General features: G+C 43.2%; 1 protein-coding gene across 3 annotated transcripts in view; it reads right to left on the bottom strand.

Annotated features, from left to right (window-relative positions):
* The window catches only part of atrn (attractin), a 126812-nt gene that overhangs the window by 12973 nt on the left and 96218 nt on the right, over positions 1-17621 (bottom strand). For all 3 annotated transcript variants that reach the window (XM_037125376.1, XM_037125375.1, XM_037125374.1), the window contains exon 27: positions 8227-8334. In XM_037125376.1, the coding sequence (XP_036981271.1) occupies positions 8227-8334 (108 nt within the window). The remainder of the gene's footprint in view (positions 1-8226; positions 8335-17621) is intronic.

Genomic DNA, 17621 nt, shown 5'->3' with positions numbered 1-17621 from the left:
CTCGGGCGTGTTTGGATAGCAGGGACGACGCACAGCATCTCAACGCTCCCAACAATAAATCATCGATATGGTGCTTTGACTTTGAGGAATTAGCGTGATTAATGTCAACAATCGAGAGCACGGAGGGGGAAAAAATGGGGGTCACTGCTTTGTTTTATGTCCTCTCCATCTTCAGCTCCCTCCCCTTGATTATCTTTCTGTCTCTTGTCAAGTCAAGTTTATTCAAGAAGGCCAAAATTAAGACAAGTTTGTCCCAGAGGGGTTTTACAATCTGTTAGCGTATGCCACCCTCTCTCCTAACAACCTTGACTCAGACAAGGACAATCTCAGAATCACCTCATCAAAGAAAACAAGAACTCTTTATTCCACTAAAGAAAGAAAAAAAAACTTCAGAAACATGTTCTCTCTCTCTCTCTCTCTCTCTCTCTCGTTTTGTTCGTCTCATATTGCTTCCTCGCTGCGGTCTTTTGAAGCGAACATTCTGCCGTCGACATTCAATTCTGATACAAATTTTCATTGAATATTTGGCAAATATAATCACAATAATTACCATAAACAAACAGGACCGTTGCTGAGAAGACTGGCAGCTTTAACAACCCGTCATTACCCTGATGTATTTACAAAGTTAAAACAGGAAAATATACAGAATGATCACAAGAAGAGGGAAGAAGAGCGACAACCGTCAGAACACTTACAGGTGGGTTTATAGGAAAAACTGGATTTTAATAAGAAAAACTCAAACATCTTTTTAACGGCAACCAATTTTAGGATTTTATACTACAACGCCATCTGCCATCGACTAACCAGTGATCAAATCTGCCCGAGCTCTTCCCCTCCAGGCTTCCAGGGCACAGTCATGCTAAGCTGGAGCCTTGAACTCTTTTAATTGTTAGAAATGTCAAAACGCTGGTATCAGAGAGAAGGAACACTCTAATTAGACAGTGTTTTTATCCTTTCTTTAATTTGGGGAACTTTGATTTTACTGTTTCCAAACTTCTATTAATTTGCCTGAGGACCTTGTGGGACCTTGCGGAAAAAAAAAGGCTTCGATCCCGCTCTTTAAAAACTCACCAGAGAGGTGGGAGTGAACCAGATAAAAATATCCTAATTAAACACTAAAAGGGAGCAAATTGCAATTCTGTTTTTTTCCCCATTTGATTGCAGTAAAAAGACAACGTAGTCCCTCAGGGCGATAAAACATTAACGTCACTTTGAGCTTCCTGTGATAAATGAGCGATGACTCAATAACGAGATAAGACGACGAAGCTCTCAGCCGAAGGATCATTTCTTTCCATTTTCAAAATCATACCGCTAGAACGTCATTACATGCGGCTCTACGTGGATTGCTGAGAAAAAAGAAAAAAAAAATGGGGAATACAAATACTGAGAACTATTCCAATACAACATTAGGTGGTGCAATATCACACTTGGATAATTTTGCTCCTCCATCCCTCAGTAGAAGAAAAGATGAAACAATTATTTTGGCCTTGCCAGAAGCGATCCAACCGGGCTCGGTTTGCTTCAGTCCATGGGTCTGTTTTCACCTCGGGCAAAATGTATTTCTCATCCACTGTGTTTACAATTGGAAAAATGAGGGTTGCCCATGATAACCTGAACACATCTGTACTGGGTGTAAAAAGAAGAAAAAGACTGGCAGCTTTTAATTTTTACAGCTTTGGGCCGCCGGACGACTCCTCTGCCAAGTCCAATTTCCACTGCAGCAGCTGCAAGCTGCTCTGAGGTTCTCGCTTGTTTACGTGCTTCTTTCTCAATTTCTAACAGCGACATCTCACAGTGAACAGAGAGCGGACAGGTACACACTGAGAGACTAGAGACTCGCTGTCAGACTGATGTTGGACGCGACAGTGGGATCGTTCTGGTTTCAACTGTCCTCCTTTTTTGTAATCGATTATGCGAATGCTCATCAGGATGAAAAATTGTTTCCAATGTACAAACTCAATTTCTACCTGAGGGTACGAGTTGGGTTCTTCACTTTCCACTTTTGACAAAGACAAAAAAACAGCACAGCCTTAAAAAAAATAAAAACCTCAACACTTTATCTCCCTCCACACACATGTCCACCTTATTTTCGTCCTGACTGTGAATTAAGGGGGGAAAACAAAACAGAACACCTTGGAAAATTCAATTATCCTTCCTTTTAAACTCTTTGTGCATGTGATTTTTTTTTTTCCCCTTAAGATGTTCCCCAAAGGTAGCGTCTCGTCCTGCAGTCTTCTTCAGAGGCTGCGTGTTAATAACATTCCCCAGCAGATGCCTTTGTTTTATAGCGTTGAAGCCCTCCCTTCGACTCCCCCCCTCCCCCAACACTGCCCAGCCTCCCCCACCAGCACCACTCCGGAAAGTTATCTAGACCGGCCAGGCAGAGCGGCGAAAGGTTTTGTTAAATTACCTTCAGTAATTAGCCCAGCACGTAGGATCACTGCCGAGCCCACACACACACACACACACACACACACACACACACACACACTGATGCTGCTGCATGCTGCTCCGCTTTCATCCGCTGCATTCATCTCTACTTTAGCAGCAGCTGGGGATGAGTTTTCCCCCGCCAGCGACGGGAGCGAGTCAAACTCCCTGTTGCTATGACTCACCAGGTACAGCCACTTCCACCGAGCCAACTTTGATGAGTTTTTATTCAGTTGGCTTCTGCTGACAAAGAAAATGTTTGGCCAGCCTGTAATAAATAATAATGCCATATTGCAATGTATTTAAACTAAACACTGCAGGAAAAAAAAACAAGATAAATTTAAGCAGAATTAAAACACAGCCCACTCTGAAAACACAACTCAGAAACCTGATGTGAATGCAGCTCCAACAGAACCGACAGTACGCCAGTTCTGATCACTGAAATTCTGCCAAGTTCTGCCAATGCAGAAGTGCCTCAGACCTGCAGTCTTTCATCCAGCTTGCAGAAGGCGGCTCCACTGGTTTCAAAAGGAAGTCTGATGTCCCTGCTATAAATCAGTTTCCCCTGAGTTGTACGATCTCAATCTGTAGTTTCAAGTAATAATACAGGATGTGCTTTAGTTCGTGGCTACTGTTCCTACCTCAGGTCATCCTCCCCCGGCGGTACCGATCTAATTCTTGGAGAGTTGAGACACCCCTTTAGACATCACAGTGGGTCAATGCCCGGGTTTATCTATGTAAAGCTTTACAAACTAATAGAAATAAAGTGGTCATGTTCAACATCAAATCCTCAGAGAGAACTGAGGCTGCCGATTCTTCGAGGATCAGCAGAAGATGAGACTTTGGTTCGATGTGTTAAAATAATGTGTAACTTCTGCTTGAACAGGCGAGAAGCTTCGCGTCTCTGATGACTGTAAACAAATAAGAAACACCCTCAGTCTTCAGCACTGCCTCTTCTTTCTCTCACCTCACTTCTCTTCTGAACTGTCGGCTGGAGTGAAAATTATTCACGAGAACCGAGTCACAGGTGGCTTCACGCAGCATCGCCGCTCGATTTCTTCTGCTTTCCTGAGCGGGCAACTGTCCTGGTAAACTACAGAAATTTAAAAAAAGAAAAAGACTATTCTTGCTGTGAGAGATGTTATAAATAACATCAGAAGGGAACTTATCTTTAGATGTGAAGCTATAATCTTGTCATCAGACTATGGAAAACATTTAAAAACATCTGGCGTCAGCTGTCGCCTCCTTCTGCACGTGCATCTCCACAAAACGATGACTCGGTCCGTTTGATTCAGAATCCATGATACAGGAGTTCTCCCCATGCAATTTGAACAGTTTTGACCTTTGACCCTCTTTTCTTTGCCTGCAAATCGTGAACTTTAAGGTTATCGCTCTTGCACAATGGGTTTTAAAATCAGCTAAATGCCTATAATTCAATGTCACATACAACACGTTGGGGCGAAGATAACGGTGCGCCGCAATCACGTCAGATAAACCACAGCGGTTTTCTTTGCTCCACCCCTTCCCCCTCCTTTTATCGCATGTCCTGTTTTCTCTCGTCCCGCGGTATCTATAAATAAAAGCAGAGCAGGAGGCGTCACAAAGGTAATCATCTGCCCATGATGCCGGGGCCACAAGCTCCATTTGGCAGAAGCAGACTGAATATATCTCATCCGCGGAGCAAGTTTGGACTTCCCACCGCGGCTATAAACAACTTTAATGATCTTCAGCCTGCTGTGAGGCGCTCGGCCCCCCCCGTATACTCCGATCGCGGGTCTTAATACACTACTGTAGCATCCTGATAAAACAGCATGGAAACAAGGGGAAGGAACCTGCTCCCAGTCGCTCAATCTGAGAGCCGGGAGGGGAGATAGGATGGCGTGCGCTCACCGTTTGAGCTGGTGAAGGCAGAGAAAGCTTGAGGAGGAAGATCTAAATTGGATCTCTGCTGCTGGGCTGCTCCTGCCCTGATGGAGAGGAGGAGAGCAGGCCAGGAAGAGAATGGAAGAAAAGAAAGTGGAGAAGAAAAGGTAAAGCAGAGACGGAGGACTTGGGGGGGGTTGGGCAGGGAGCCTGATTCCCGCCGCATCCTCTTCTTTCTGCACGACACCCACACAAACATGCAGGAGTACACAAAGACACACACACACACACACACACACTCACGAGCAGATAAGACCAACAGAAAACCCCAGACAGCTGATAGGATCAGTAAAGGGCTGGTAAATTAGAGGAGAACACTATGGTGAAGTAAGGATGCCAGACAGGAGACGAGAGAGCAGAGAGGAGAAAAGAAAAGATTATACAAAGAGAAGAAGAAAGGAGGATGATAAACAGCAAGAAGAAGAAAAGTGAAACTAAGAGAAACATTTTGAAAAGATTAGAAGCAGTCGGGGTGACAAACAGGAGAGAGGAGAGACAAGGACGAACAGATGATGAACTCAAATGAAAAGAGATGGTAATATTAAGAAACAGAGAACAAAGGTTACAAGAATGAGACAAACATAGGATGGAAAGTGGGAGATGGAAGAGAAGAATACCGATAGAGATGAAAAAAATAGGAAAGAGAGAAAAGGGATGATACAAATAAAAGAAGAGGAATCCTGAGACTATGAGAGAAGATCAGTGAAAAAAACGAAGAAAAAAAAAAGATGATTGAAGGTGAAAAATAGGAGAGAACAGGGAGGAACGAATGAGAAAAGTTCAGGAGGAAAAAGTCAGAAAGAGATGAAAATATGATAAATGGAAAGAATGAAGCCACCGAAAGAGAAAAAGGAAGGAGAGAGGAGAGAAGTTTAGCAAAAGGGACAAAATGGAGACCAGATGAGAAAGTGAAGAAAGAAGTAAAGAGCAGCGAGTGGAGGAGGAGGGAGAACAAAAGAGAAGTGAAGAGGCGGGATAGTTTCTGTTCCAGCGGGGGAATCTGATGAGCTGCTGATCTTCCCGAGGGGCCCGGCAGCCTTTTGCCGGGAGTAACCTTGTGTTCGTGAGCCGAGCCCCCTCGAGATGCATGGCCCCTGTCAGAGCCGAGGGGCCCCCGAGTCACCCTGCTGAAACAGCCCTATAATTCTGCACTACATCTGCATTCAGGGGTCATTTATCACAAAGTGCACAGTCACAGGTATACCTGCCTGCGGCTCCGTGCCCGCCGAATACTCAACTGCAATTTCTATAACTCTGCACAATTTCTGTTTTTAAATGTTCTCTCCCGCCTGCCTCTGTGCTGCGCATCTGCATTTAAATCGGCTCATGCCCACCTCAGTTCCGCCAGCGCATCAAACTCCTCTCCATAATGAAGTCGTCTTGACCAACCCCTCTCTCCAACTCGGCTTGATCTTAACATTTAAAATCAGCTTTTCCGCTACGTCAGGGGGCTCAATCGCTGCCGCTTTTTAATTTGTTGCATTGGTTCTTTATGCTTAAATTGACCACATCATCTACGCTAAAATCGTACTCAATCTCTCTACACTAATCTGGTAAAAGTTTCTGCTCTTACCTTGATTAGAGAGAGATTAATTGTTTTTAGTGATGCCACTTGTTTGGAGGGAAGACAAGAGGTTTGAAAATGAAACAAATGTTGGATTGAGGAGTCAGAAAGAAATGAGCTGGCCGGACTTTGTCAGGGTTTTGCCAGTTCCCCAGGAAATCTCTCGATTTTCAACAGCTAGTGTTGGCAGGTGCGTCATCTCGGCTTCAGGCTCGCAACTCAAGCGCCTAACCAGAGCCTGACGTCACCCGAGCTTCACAGCTGATTTAATAAATTACGATATGTAAAAATAAAGACTTCTATCAAGCATACAGCAACCGAATGGAAATGAAAATATAAAGTAAAAAAGGTAAAATGTATTTTGTTCGCTGCATGTGGCTAGGAAGTAAAACGCAAATGAATTTCTACCCGTGGTTGAAATGTACTGCGACCGATTCTTTTCATTAATGCTTCGTCTCCTTATTTGGCGAGAGTGCGTCAACACACAGTGGTCTGTTTTAATACTAATCATCAGTGTTGTTTCACAATCCCTGCAGAGTGTACTCAACTTCCTCCTCCGACTGCGACTCCACTTATTCCATTGTGAGGAAGACAGCAGGTATTTCCTCTGTACATGGAAGTGAGTCTCGTTAACGCCTCTGTTTAGTTCCATAATATTCGAGCCGTCTGACTTCTCAGCAGAGATCATTTAATACATTCATGTGAGGCAGAGTTTTCTTTAAAAATAGTCCCCAAAAAAAAACAGCGAAGCTTTACTAGTTTTTCAAAGTAACTTGGGCATTTTTCTTTCTGGTGCTTTGAGCAGCACCAACACACAAAGCAAAAAAAAAAAAAAAAGTCTGTTCATCTCCAAACACTGGGGCGGCGACAGAAGTTTCATACAAACATATCTCCAAACCTTGGCGCGGCTGGATACGATCATTACTGAGGGAATGTGTGTTTTGTGATTTGGAAGCATGGAAAATCTATTTTTTAGTAGTATCTCAAACCTCTCTTTCTGTGTTTTCATTCTCTGGACAAATGTTGATTTAACAAATATCATGCGGTTGAAAACTTTGGCTTAACTTAATATTTACTTTCAGTTTTTGTAGCGAGACTGAAATAACAGCAGTGCGACCAGAAACTAAGCGAGGGGGGGTGTTGGGGTTTTGTCTAGTCCCCATTCGTGTCGGGCCTCAGTTGAAATGATAAGTTCATCCTGAATTATCTAGTCATCCCCACAGTGATGGAGAGTCAATCTGGTATCTCAGGACATCTGGAGACTTGGATTTTTTCAGCTGTTTAGGAGAATGCTGCAACGCTGTTTTGCTGTGAAGCTCCTAAAAATGTTTTCTTCATCAGCGTTATAGAAACAAACCCAATTTTCATTTTTGGGAGACTTTATTCTTTAGATCAGGTGGCTCCAATCGTCACTGTAGGACCTATAGAGTACAAGAACTTGAACTGCTCTGATAAAAAGTTGTGCTGCCTCTGTCTTTCGCTCTACTTTGCTCCAATAAAACTGTTTATCCAGATGGACAGAACTTGGACTACCTTGAATTTCACCGTCAGTATTTCAAAAAACACAGATGGTTCGATGCAGCACAAGAATGGCTGCTTTGTACGACGAAGCACGACTTTAATAGTCGACTAATGGTCTACATTTTAAAATGCCAGCAAACATTTCCCGAGAAAAGGCATTAAATCACTTTTCCTTTCCAAAATGAAGAATATCTCGATGTCGGAATGAAACTCTAATCTCATTTCGAAAGTATAGTCTTAATCTATAATACCTTACTCATCTGCATGTATTTAACTCCAGGGTTAACTGGATTCACTCTCATTAGAATGCACAGCCTTTCCACAATAACTGCCTATAACTGCTATAATGTGCCGTTAGTCATCAGCGGCCCACTTTCATCATCACCATCCGGCCTTCACACTGTCCCCGGCAAATGTACACTGCATTGACCCTCATTAGGTGGATCCAGACCGGCACTACACTTCATACTCGTCTTCCTAAGTGAGCTCAATTTAGCCTCCTTGGCTTGTTGAAAACTAATGGAATCATCTTATATAGTTCATACTCAGGAATGACGTTAAACAGATGGTGTGAGGAATATCTATCACCGCGGCGTGACTGTAATCACAAACTGCAGTGGACGGATAAAAAGACTGAAGTCCCACTTGAGGGAGGGATGAGCGACGACCCTGATGATGGATGGTAGCTTCCCCCCCCCGTTTGCCGTCCTGTCAGGCCAGGCAGCGGGGAGATCTCTGGGGTTTGGTGCTGATCACTCAAAGAGAGGGAAAAAAAAGGTTGAGCTCACCTTGACGTTTCCTCCTATCAGGTCAGGCGGCTCTTCGTCCGTCTCCAAGGCGACATTGATGGTGGCGAAAGGCCGGCTGGCCATCTGCTGCATCTCTCTCAGTAGTTGCTAGGGAGAGGGAGGAAGAAGAAGAAGAAGAGGGTGAAGGTCAGTGACCGGAAAAACAAGGACCATATATTCTCCAAATCATCTGCCCAGCATGATGCCAATGTGGCCATAATGCAGGCAAGAGTGGAAGAAGATTTAAACCTCTCATCTGGGTAAAAAGAACAATATTGCATTGTACATATACAGTGTTTTGCAAGTGCTGCAGTGTAACTGTATATTTCTATTTTCTTCTCCTTTAGTTATCAGCCAGATCGCAGACTTGAAACCACAGATTTGTATCATGGCTTCAGTCTCTTAAGAAGTACAACAACCCTTTAAACTTCACTAGAGTAAATGTACTTCTTCACATAGAGCTACAAGGTGGAGGCACAGTCTCAGTTTGGTCTGATTTATAACATGGACCTTGGCCAGAGGAATAGAAGGAGGGAGGCGATTACCAGGGCAGGTGGGGGAGGCTGAGAAGGAGCTGAAGACAGAGAGAAAGAACAAGGAATTATAGAGAATTAGAAGAAGGCAAGAGGAAGATGAGGATGAGGATGTTTGAAAGAGTGTGAGGAGCAGAAGGAAGGAGGCGATGGGAGAAAATGTGGAGGAGGAAGAGGATGAAAGCTAGAGACCACAGTAAACAAGGCGATGCACCTGGGTCGTCGACTGTCAAAGCAGCCAAAGTGCCACGAAACGAGAAACAAACGGCGTCGACTGTCAAGACACCAAGAATACCAGCAGCAAGCCCCTCAGAACGAAACAAAAACACCTGCAGCCGCTACGCGAGCAGCGAAAACAGACAGAAATGTGACAAAAACTCACAAGGGAGGGAAGAAAGACAGTCTAAAAAGTCTAACTGATCGTTTGTTTGAGATGCATCTCTGAACGCTTCAAGCTCACAATGACAGTGAAACTGCTACCATGGAGCTCGACAAAGTTTCTCTGTGAGGAATTATGCACGTAGACGGAAAATCTGAAGCATTTCAACACAATCAATCGGCTTCTGTCTCATTACAGTACGACCTTGGCAGAGAGTAGGTGTAAGTAAAAGGGTAGAGCTGCGATCCGAGTTGAAAGCCCATGCGGCAAAAAAATCAAGTGTGGCATTTGTGTGTCAATGCACGTTCACGTGGGGGTCAAGGCTTAGGAAGGAGGTCGACAACCTCCCGGTCGACTTCTCAGCAGCTTGCAATTAATCTGCTGAGCGTTTCCGTCCCTTCTGCGACGCCGTCAATGGTGGTTATTGACATGTTAGCACTTCCTCTCTAAATGTCAGGCATTATAATCAGATCCTCATGGAGGGTTACAAAAGTAGCTTGAGGGAAAGTCTCTTCAAGCCTGACAAGGGGAAGAAATGTCCCCGATATATCGTCCTTGATTTTCTTTGTGGATCAAGTCAGCTCATTATTTTCCTGCATGCGTCTGTTGATGTGCGCCTGTATCCAAATCTCCCATCACTCCTCTGTTGTAACAGCTGGCGAGGAGGAAATGAACCTTTATTTCCCTCGAGTCACTAGTTTGAGGGAACTGTTGTACATTGTTGGTAAGACTGGTTAAAATCGCCGGTGGTAAATATCACAATCTGAGATAGAGTGAGTGTTGTCTTTTCCTGGTTTTATAGGAAGCATTACAGTAAAATTATGTAATTTTTCTGGCCAAGACCTGAGATTGATCCTGCTCTTATGTTGGTTATACATAAAGCTCCAGTCAGTAGAAGCAGTTAGCTTAAGATTTGAAGAAAAAGTAATTGCTCTGTCCATAAGTAGCACAAGCTGCCAGCCCACCAGCACTTCTCAAGCTAATAAACACATTATACGGTATCTCGCACTTAATTAGGGCTGAAACCATTTATAAAATGTCGGAGAACTGTGAAAAATGCTCATCACAATCATCCAGAGCCCAAAGTGATGTCTTCAAATTGCTTCCTCCCTTTGTCCAATCTCTGAGTCCCCTGGTAATTTGACGGAGATTTTTTTTCTTTTTTCCTTAAACCGAAAGATAAATCAATTCATTGCCCCTCCAAAAAAAAAAAAAAAAAAAAGATTGGCATGGTAATTGGTAACAAAAATAGCCCCTTCCCACTCAGTTATTGTACTACTTCTTACAAACTATTAAGGTTACACTTTAACTGGGTGACCTAAAATAAGCAGCGACGTGCACACACACGCTTTCTACTCACACACACGCTTTCTACTCACACACCACATGTTGAGTGTCCAATTTTGAAAGTGCTCTGAACTGATTGCTGCCACTTTAATGTCATCTGATAGATGATGGTGCGTGATTTACCTGGACACTGCTCGAATGCATCACAATAAACTACAAGGCCTCTGAGAATTAATAAGTAACAGAGTCGGCACGGCATGTTTTCTGCAGCCTCTTTCAAAATAAATGCTTGGATCACCAAACTCTTCATTGTTTTTGTATAAGAAAGTTCATTAGGAAATTTGCAAGGTAATAAAGAATAAAAGATGCTGCAGAATATTACTTATTGTGGAGGAGATAAAGTATAAGAGAGGGTTCAATAAAAAGCTCTCATCAAACAGGGAGAGACCTAATCAATCCTGACGAGCAGAAACAAGAACAATGAAATGTATTACAGCAGAACAATAACACCCATGAAGTATGAATGAAACACAACGCCACACAGTTGCCTCATTACCGTGAACACAAATGAAAACAGGCTGAAGCATGCCCAGTCGAACGTCTTGATGTTGTACATTCTTCGCCGCCACCGCAGCAGTCAATACGAGGAAACAAATGAAAAACGCAAATGAGCCGCTCATTGTGCCGAGTAACAATTTGTCATGATTAGAAACCCCGCTGTGTGAACCATCTGAGAGCCAAAACATGTAGCCTTTTGTGAGTGTGATGATGATGCACAAAATTAGGACCAGCCAACAGCCAAATGCTGCTGAAGTATCCAAGTGGCTTGTAGAATAGCTACACAAACCAGCCAAGAAATGTATTGAATGGCTGTTACAATTTATACATCCAGCATTCATTTTACTGAGAGGAAAATTCCTCGACTTATTCCTCGATAATCTGTTAACACCAAGTCTTAAAGGAGCAATGTGTAAGATAATAGATACAGCCAGACTTGTCAAAGACTTCTGTGTTATCTGTTGCTGATGATGAATCTCAAATCACAAAAATAGAGACTTGCTTGTATGCGATGAAGAAATGGATGTCAGAATACCTGCTCCTCAATTTGGATAAAACTGAGATGCTGGTCATTGCCTCCCGCTATACAGAGACACAGCGTTGATAAGGTGACCTCAACAACTGTCTTATTTCTGAAAGTTCAAATGTCAAGATTCTAGGTGTTACCTTCGATTCTACCCTCTCTTTTGATCAGCGCATCAAAGAAATTACCAAGTTCGCTTTCTACTACCTGCTAAAATTAGGTCCTTCCTGTCCACGGAAGAGGCAGAGATCCTGATTCATGCCTTTATTTCACCACAGAATGTCAAAAAAGGAGATATCTGTCTTTAAACTCTGTTGGTCTGCATCTGTCTGTCTCAGGGGCTGTGTTCAGTCCCAGTCTGGTGTCCAGTCCTGTCCTCTACACGTCCGTGTAGCTCAACAACCCACTGAGCTACAGCAAACTCTATAGTGAGTAAGCTGTTTTGCTGCCCCCTACAGGTTTGGAGCCTCTTTCGATTTCTTACAAATTGCACCTTCAAGTATAAATCAAATCCCAGATTTCCTGCCAAATCACCAAACCTTAGGATCAGGTTTAACTCTGAGGAGAGATAATGAACCAAAGCTCGTGATAAAACTTTTAATAAGTTCTGCATTCTGGAAGAATCAACCTCATTCATAATGATGCAACAGGCCGAGCCAGGCAGCAACATCAGTCTGGATCTGCAAACAGGATGCAGAAGAAGTGAGAATCTGCATGCAGACAACATCCTTTTTCATAAGCGGAGCTCCTTGAACAGCACAAAGCAACAGAATTGATTTACTGGATAAAAAGCAGATGGAGGAGCATCTGAATGTTGCGGTAAACAAACTTTATAGATTCAGTTCACCTCCCTATCTGCAAACAGCCTGGTCTCCTACCTTCACACACAGCAACCCGCTGTTTAAACAGTGACATTTGGCTGAGCTCATATGCAAGTTCACTGGCATATTTACAATTAAATATTTCTGCTCTACACATCTTGAAACTGTCCACGCTCCAAAACATGTGCCACTGAACAATATGTTGCTCCAACAGGAAGAGTTTTTGTGTTAATGTCAGTGTGAGGGCAAAGATAAAAGTTTCTGGCTTTAGGGCAATTAGAGTTTTGCAAAAACATTTTTGTTGGCAATTAGAATACAAGATAAGACCAAATCTATGCTTTGGAATCAGATAATTAAAGTAGCTGTTTACCATAAGATGCCAACAGGAAGAAATAACTAAAGCATTTCTGAAGGGTAAAACGGTTAATTTGACTGTGTTAGAGGCAATTTAAGGCATCGAGGTGCAAACTCTGTGATTCTATCCTGTTGCAATTATATTTACTGGATGCATATTTGTTGTTTTGGCAAAGGTTGTGTTTTCACCAATTAAAAGATTTTTTCCTGATCTCATATGTCAAATGACTTAATTGGTATTTTGGAGCAGCAGTACAAGCTGTAAACACTAAATTGAATTAAACCTATTAGCTAACAGACAGGAAGCGACATTAGCATTTATTCTGACTTGTCTTTTCCAACAGTCATTCTTCTTTTAGCTCCATTTCGGTCTCCACAAACTCCTGAGGGAACCCTCTGGCTCTTGTTCGCCAGCTAGTCGTTAACTTTGCCTCTCAGCTGTCTGGTGTAAGGGAAGTAGTGTTTATCAGAGTTCTTTTTTGCTAAAACAACAGCCTGCTGCTACTAGAAATGAGTTGATGAGCCAGTGAGACTGAACCAAAGAACACATTTAAGCACTGTAACTTCACACCAGCATGAGTTCTGCATCCAGAGGTCTCCAGCAGCAACAGAGAGCCAGAACAAGCTGTTTACCCCCTCCTCCTTCTTGTTGTTTCAAAGAAAAAGCTCTATTTTTCTTATTTGCAAAGTCTTGGCCCTCGTTCCTTTTGGCTATGATAATGTTTTACCTGCAAAACCACCTCCTGAAGGTCTGGGAACGCGGCCACATGGCTTCACTGGAGTCCAACAGGGCAACAAACACAGGAACACTGACGATCAAACACGTCGTAAACAAACATGTCGCTACTTCCCCAGAATTGAACTTTTAGGTTGGTGATTAAAATGTTATTGTCCCAGAAGGAAATGCTGACCAAAAACTGCAGAAATAAGTCCAATATTGGAGGGAAAGAAACATAAGTTTTCCTTTCATTGGTATCAAATTGAACCACATCCACATTTCCACAGTCCACCGACTTCACAGTTGGTTTCAAACCAGTTCTTCTCAATCTTTAGCCCTCCTGTCAAACATCTGGGCTGCCACCATCAGGTTAAGGATGCACAACACTTCAGAGCACGAACATTGGATGGAGTCCTACAGAAGACGCAATTTGCCTGAATCTCATTATACCGTGTGGCAAGTAGGCAGCTGCTGCACGGCAAACGGTCAGCGCTCCAAAGATAACAAGAAGCCGGCAGAGTTTCAGTGCAAGTCGCCTACTTCTTAAATTGGCTCTTAGTTTTCTGCAGCGTAGTTAGTGTGTGTGTGTGTGTGTGTGTGAGGAAGGGGAGCAAATATCTGACTGCAGCAGAGCGAACTGTGCATATACAATCCTAATTATGAGACATGCTCACAGAGGTAGATACATGCAGTCACACACACTTACTTGCATGCAGCCAGGTAGTTCGGTGATACCTGCACATGGGCAATCATGTATTCTCACAAATGCAAATCAATTCTCACAAGCACACAGCGTGCAATTACAAAAAGGGTCACATGAGCAAATGTGTCTGCATGTAAAAGTTAGAATGTTTTAAATAAATACACATACGAGACATGAACACACGTCATGATGTAGAGCAGAGGTTCGCAACTCTTTTCAGGGTTCACACTTGTATTACAAACAACACAATGTTACCACTGAATGCACAACCTGTAGTTTCTGCTACAAGACGTCTCAATCTCAAAATAAAATATAAGACATTGAGTGTTTTGTGGGGAAGAGTGCAGAGACATTATCTCTACTGAGCTAGTTGTTTTCAGACATTTTAATACAGAATTCCTACATATCAGATCTTTAATTGAGACTGAAGTCATTTGGATTGCCCATGTGGTAAACTCAGGTCACCAGGCCTTGTTCTGGTCACAAGAGGGACATATCTGTCTTTTAAAAAAGGCGCTAAATGCACCATTTTGTTCGCCAGTAAGTCACTTAATTTGCTTTTTCTGACTTCTGGTGCTGAGCAGGTGTTGTTCAGCGAGTTTTATCAGAGCTTTGTTGCTGAAATCAGCACCGCGCTGCTGAGAGCAGTGAGATGAAACCCTGATTTCCAGTTTAACTGCTGGCCATAAAACCAAAACAATGAGCTGAAAGATGCTAAAATGCTCTGTGGGGCAGTAAGAGCGACAAGTGATATCGTTAAATATTTAAAATATAGATTAAAGCGGCTTCAGCGTGATCTATAGATTGACCAACAATGACAATAATCGTTAGCAAATCCGTGGACTCACTACTGCTGGCGTTTTACTCTCTCACACAAACAAACACACTCTTACAGGAGCTGTGTGAGGGAACTGTGTTTGAGCATTCTCAAAGTGAGCAGCGGTGTGCCAAAGAGACTGAGTGCGTCAGCAGAGCGCGCAGAGGGGAGGGAGAGAGGGAGGGAGCGAGGGATGGCATAAAAAAAGCAACAAGATGCAGGAGAAGGGAAATGAGACTAAAGAGAAATATGGGAAAGATGTTGGAGAGGGACGAGTGATGGCAAGGAAAAAAAAAATAAAAGAAAGCTTGGGGAGAGCAAAGAGAAAGAAATGGGAGCAGAAAGAAAGACAAAGGCGTTCAAAGAGTTCGCCCAGGGGAGCGGGGATGGAGTGCCAGATCGCCTGGGCGTGGAGAACACACACACACACACACACACACACACACACACATCCTCTGTACAGTTACCAAAACACATGGATGGACACACACACACACACATGCAGTCCACACACTGCACTACATCAAGCCCTTTATTTATTGATGCGTCTGTTTAAAAATGCTGTCGGAGGGAGAGCTCTCAATCATCCCTCAGCATCACTGAAGGAAAACTGCAGAGTGAGAGGCATGAGGGAGGGAGGGAGGGAGGGAGGGGGAAGGAGAGGAGAGGGAGGGAAGGAGGGAGGGAGGAAATCTTTGTCTGTGAAGCAACGTTAGCTGCTTGCTGCTCCTCTCTCGCTTCATCTTTCCATCTCTCCAGCAGCGGGGTGGGTGTAGAGGACACACACTGTGAATACTGACAAGGCAGAAGGCTTTGATCCCTCTTTCTCTCTCTCACTCACCACATCTTTTTGTCTCCCCTCCCTTCTTTTCTCTCTCCATCACTCCCCCTCCACCTCACCGCCGGCCTCCTGCTGTCCATGCTGCACTCCCTCCCTTCCCCTCCCCTCCGATCTAAACCTGTGCATCCTCCTCCTGTACATACTGTATACCTTCACCTCGTCTCACCGACGATGCCAATCAATACTGCCATCAAAGAGGAGCGGGCAAAAAAGAAATGAAACAATGAAAAATAAGATTCCAGAAAGCTTGTAATGAGATAAAACTGAAAAACGGAGTGAAAAGAATGAGGTTAGAAACGATGGAAACCCTCAAATAAAGCCGAGAAAATTCACTGAAAATGCATTTAACCACTCAGCACAGCGAGTGACTCATTCCAGCCATCGTCTTCCCTCTTTTTGGGAAAGAAAAGTGTGAGGATAGAAGTCCTCGAAACAGAAAAAATGAGTACAAGGAGACACAACTGGACCACAGCCCAGCACGAGCAAAAACTTCCATGTCAAGAGAAGTAGCCTGAACACAATGAGAGAGTCGCCAGCATCCTCATAAATTAAGTTTTCTGCAGTTGTTTAAAAATGTTTGGCAGGCTGTCGCTGCTCTCATATTCCTGTCACTAACAACTGAATAACACCTGGCCCGGCGCCACTTAGTCCCTGTTCTGTCTGCTGGTCAGATCTAATATGTAAACTACTTAATCAATGCTGCCCACTACGCTGTTTGCATAATCATGGCTTGTTTTTTGACAGATTACAACAGCCCCATCTCTGCAATTTTAACCTCACCCACGAGGCTTTACTGAATCCTCTGACAGTGCCAGTGTATTAACTCATAACTGAGATTAGTTTCTTGTTGTTTTAAGCCCAAAATGTCACATTATAGAGTAGCTTTGAAGGAACTGTGTTTCTATATATATCCCGATCTGGACAGACTATGGTTTAATTTCATCATGGCACATTTAAACTAGAAGTAAGGCTTATTCTACTGTCTTGATACTGTAAACAGAGCTTTAAAATGTCTGAATCAAAGATATTAAAAGGATATTTTGATTTTAATTAATGTTTTGTTTGAACATGACGTATCAATCGATGTTCTAACGTGAGCCTGACTGTCCGATGAAGTACAAGTAATAAAAAAACAAACTGACAGAGGAACAACGTCCAGTTACTAGCTTGTGCTGAAGTTCGACTGTATCTCAAAGTGTTCATTACTCATTAACGAGCAAACAACAGCTGGCGAAAGGCACTCGAGGTCAAAAAATGAACTGTCAGCCTCAATTCTTTAAGGCAACACGGGACAAAAAGTCTGTGAGGTGGTCAGAACATTTCAAGTTTCATCACAACACACTGTTGCACTGAGGCTTCTGGGAATAACGTTGGATATGACACGGTCACGTGATGCACACTGATCCAAAGAAGGACCTCCTTCCTTGAGCTTAAGCTGCGAAATAAGCAGCTGCTAAACAACATGTTCATGTTCTGACAACTCAGACATCATCATCAACTACATTACCACGAGTACTGTATGAAAACCGCCCATGAAAACTTAAAAGTCGGCCTTCAGTTTGATCTCCACACACCTGTAAAGTTGTTCCTGTAAAGTCCACAGTTGTGCAGCTCAGAATTGGATCCATTTGGTCTGATAGAGGGTTAAACTAGTTGGCCTGCACTATGGGATAAGAAATGTTGTACCCGGTAAGTTTATTTTTGGCTTTTCACTGAGCTATAGATAATGACACTGTATGCAGATCCATCTGACAAAGGTGCAATGCAGCAGACACACTGTACAGACAGAGGAAGCAGTAAATGTACTGGAGCTAGAATGCATCTACAACAAAGCTGACGCCAAGAAATAGGACAGTGACAT

This window comes from Acanthopagrus latus, chromosome 16 (genome assembly GCF_904848185.1).
Source record: "Acanthopagrus latus isolate v.2019 chromosome 16, fAcaLat1.1, whole genome shotgun sequence".
NCBI lineage: Eukaryota > Metazoa > Chordata > Actinopteri > Spariformes > Sparidae > Acanthopagrus > Acanthopagrus latus.
Note: the sequence above shows the minus strand (reverse complement) of the source record. Positions and strands in the feature narration are given on the sequence as shown.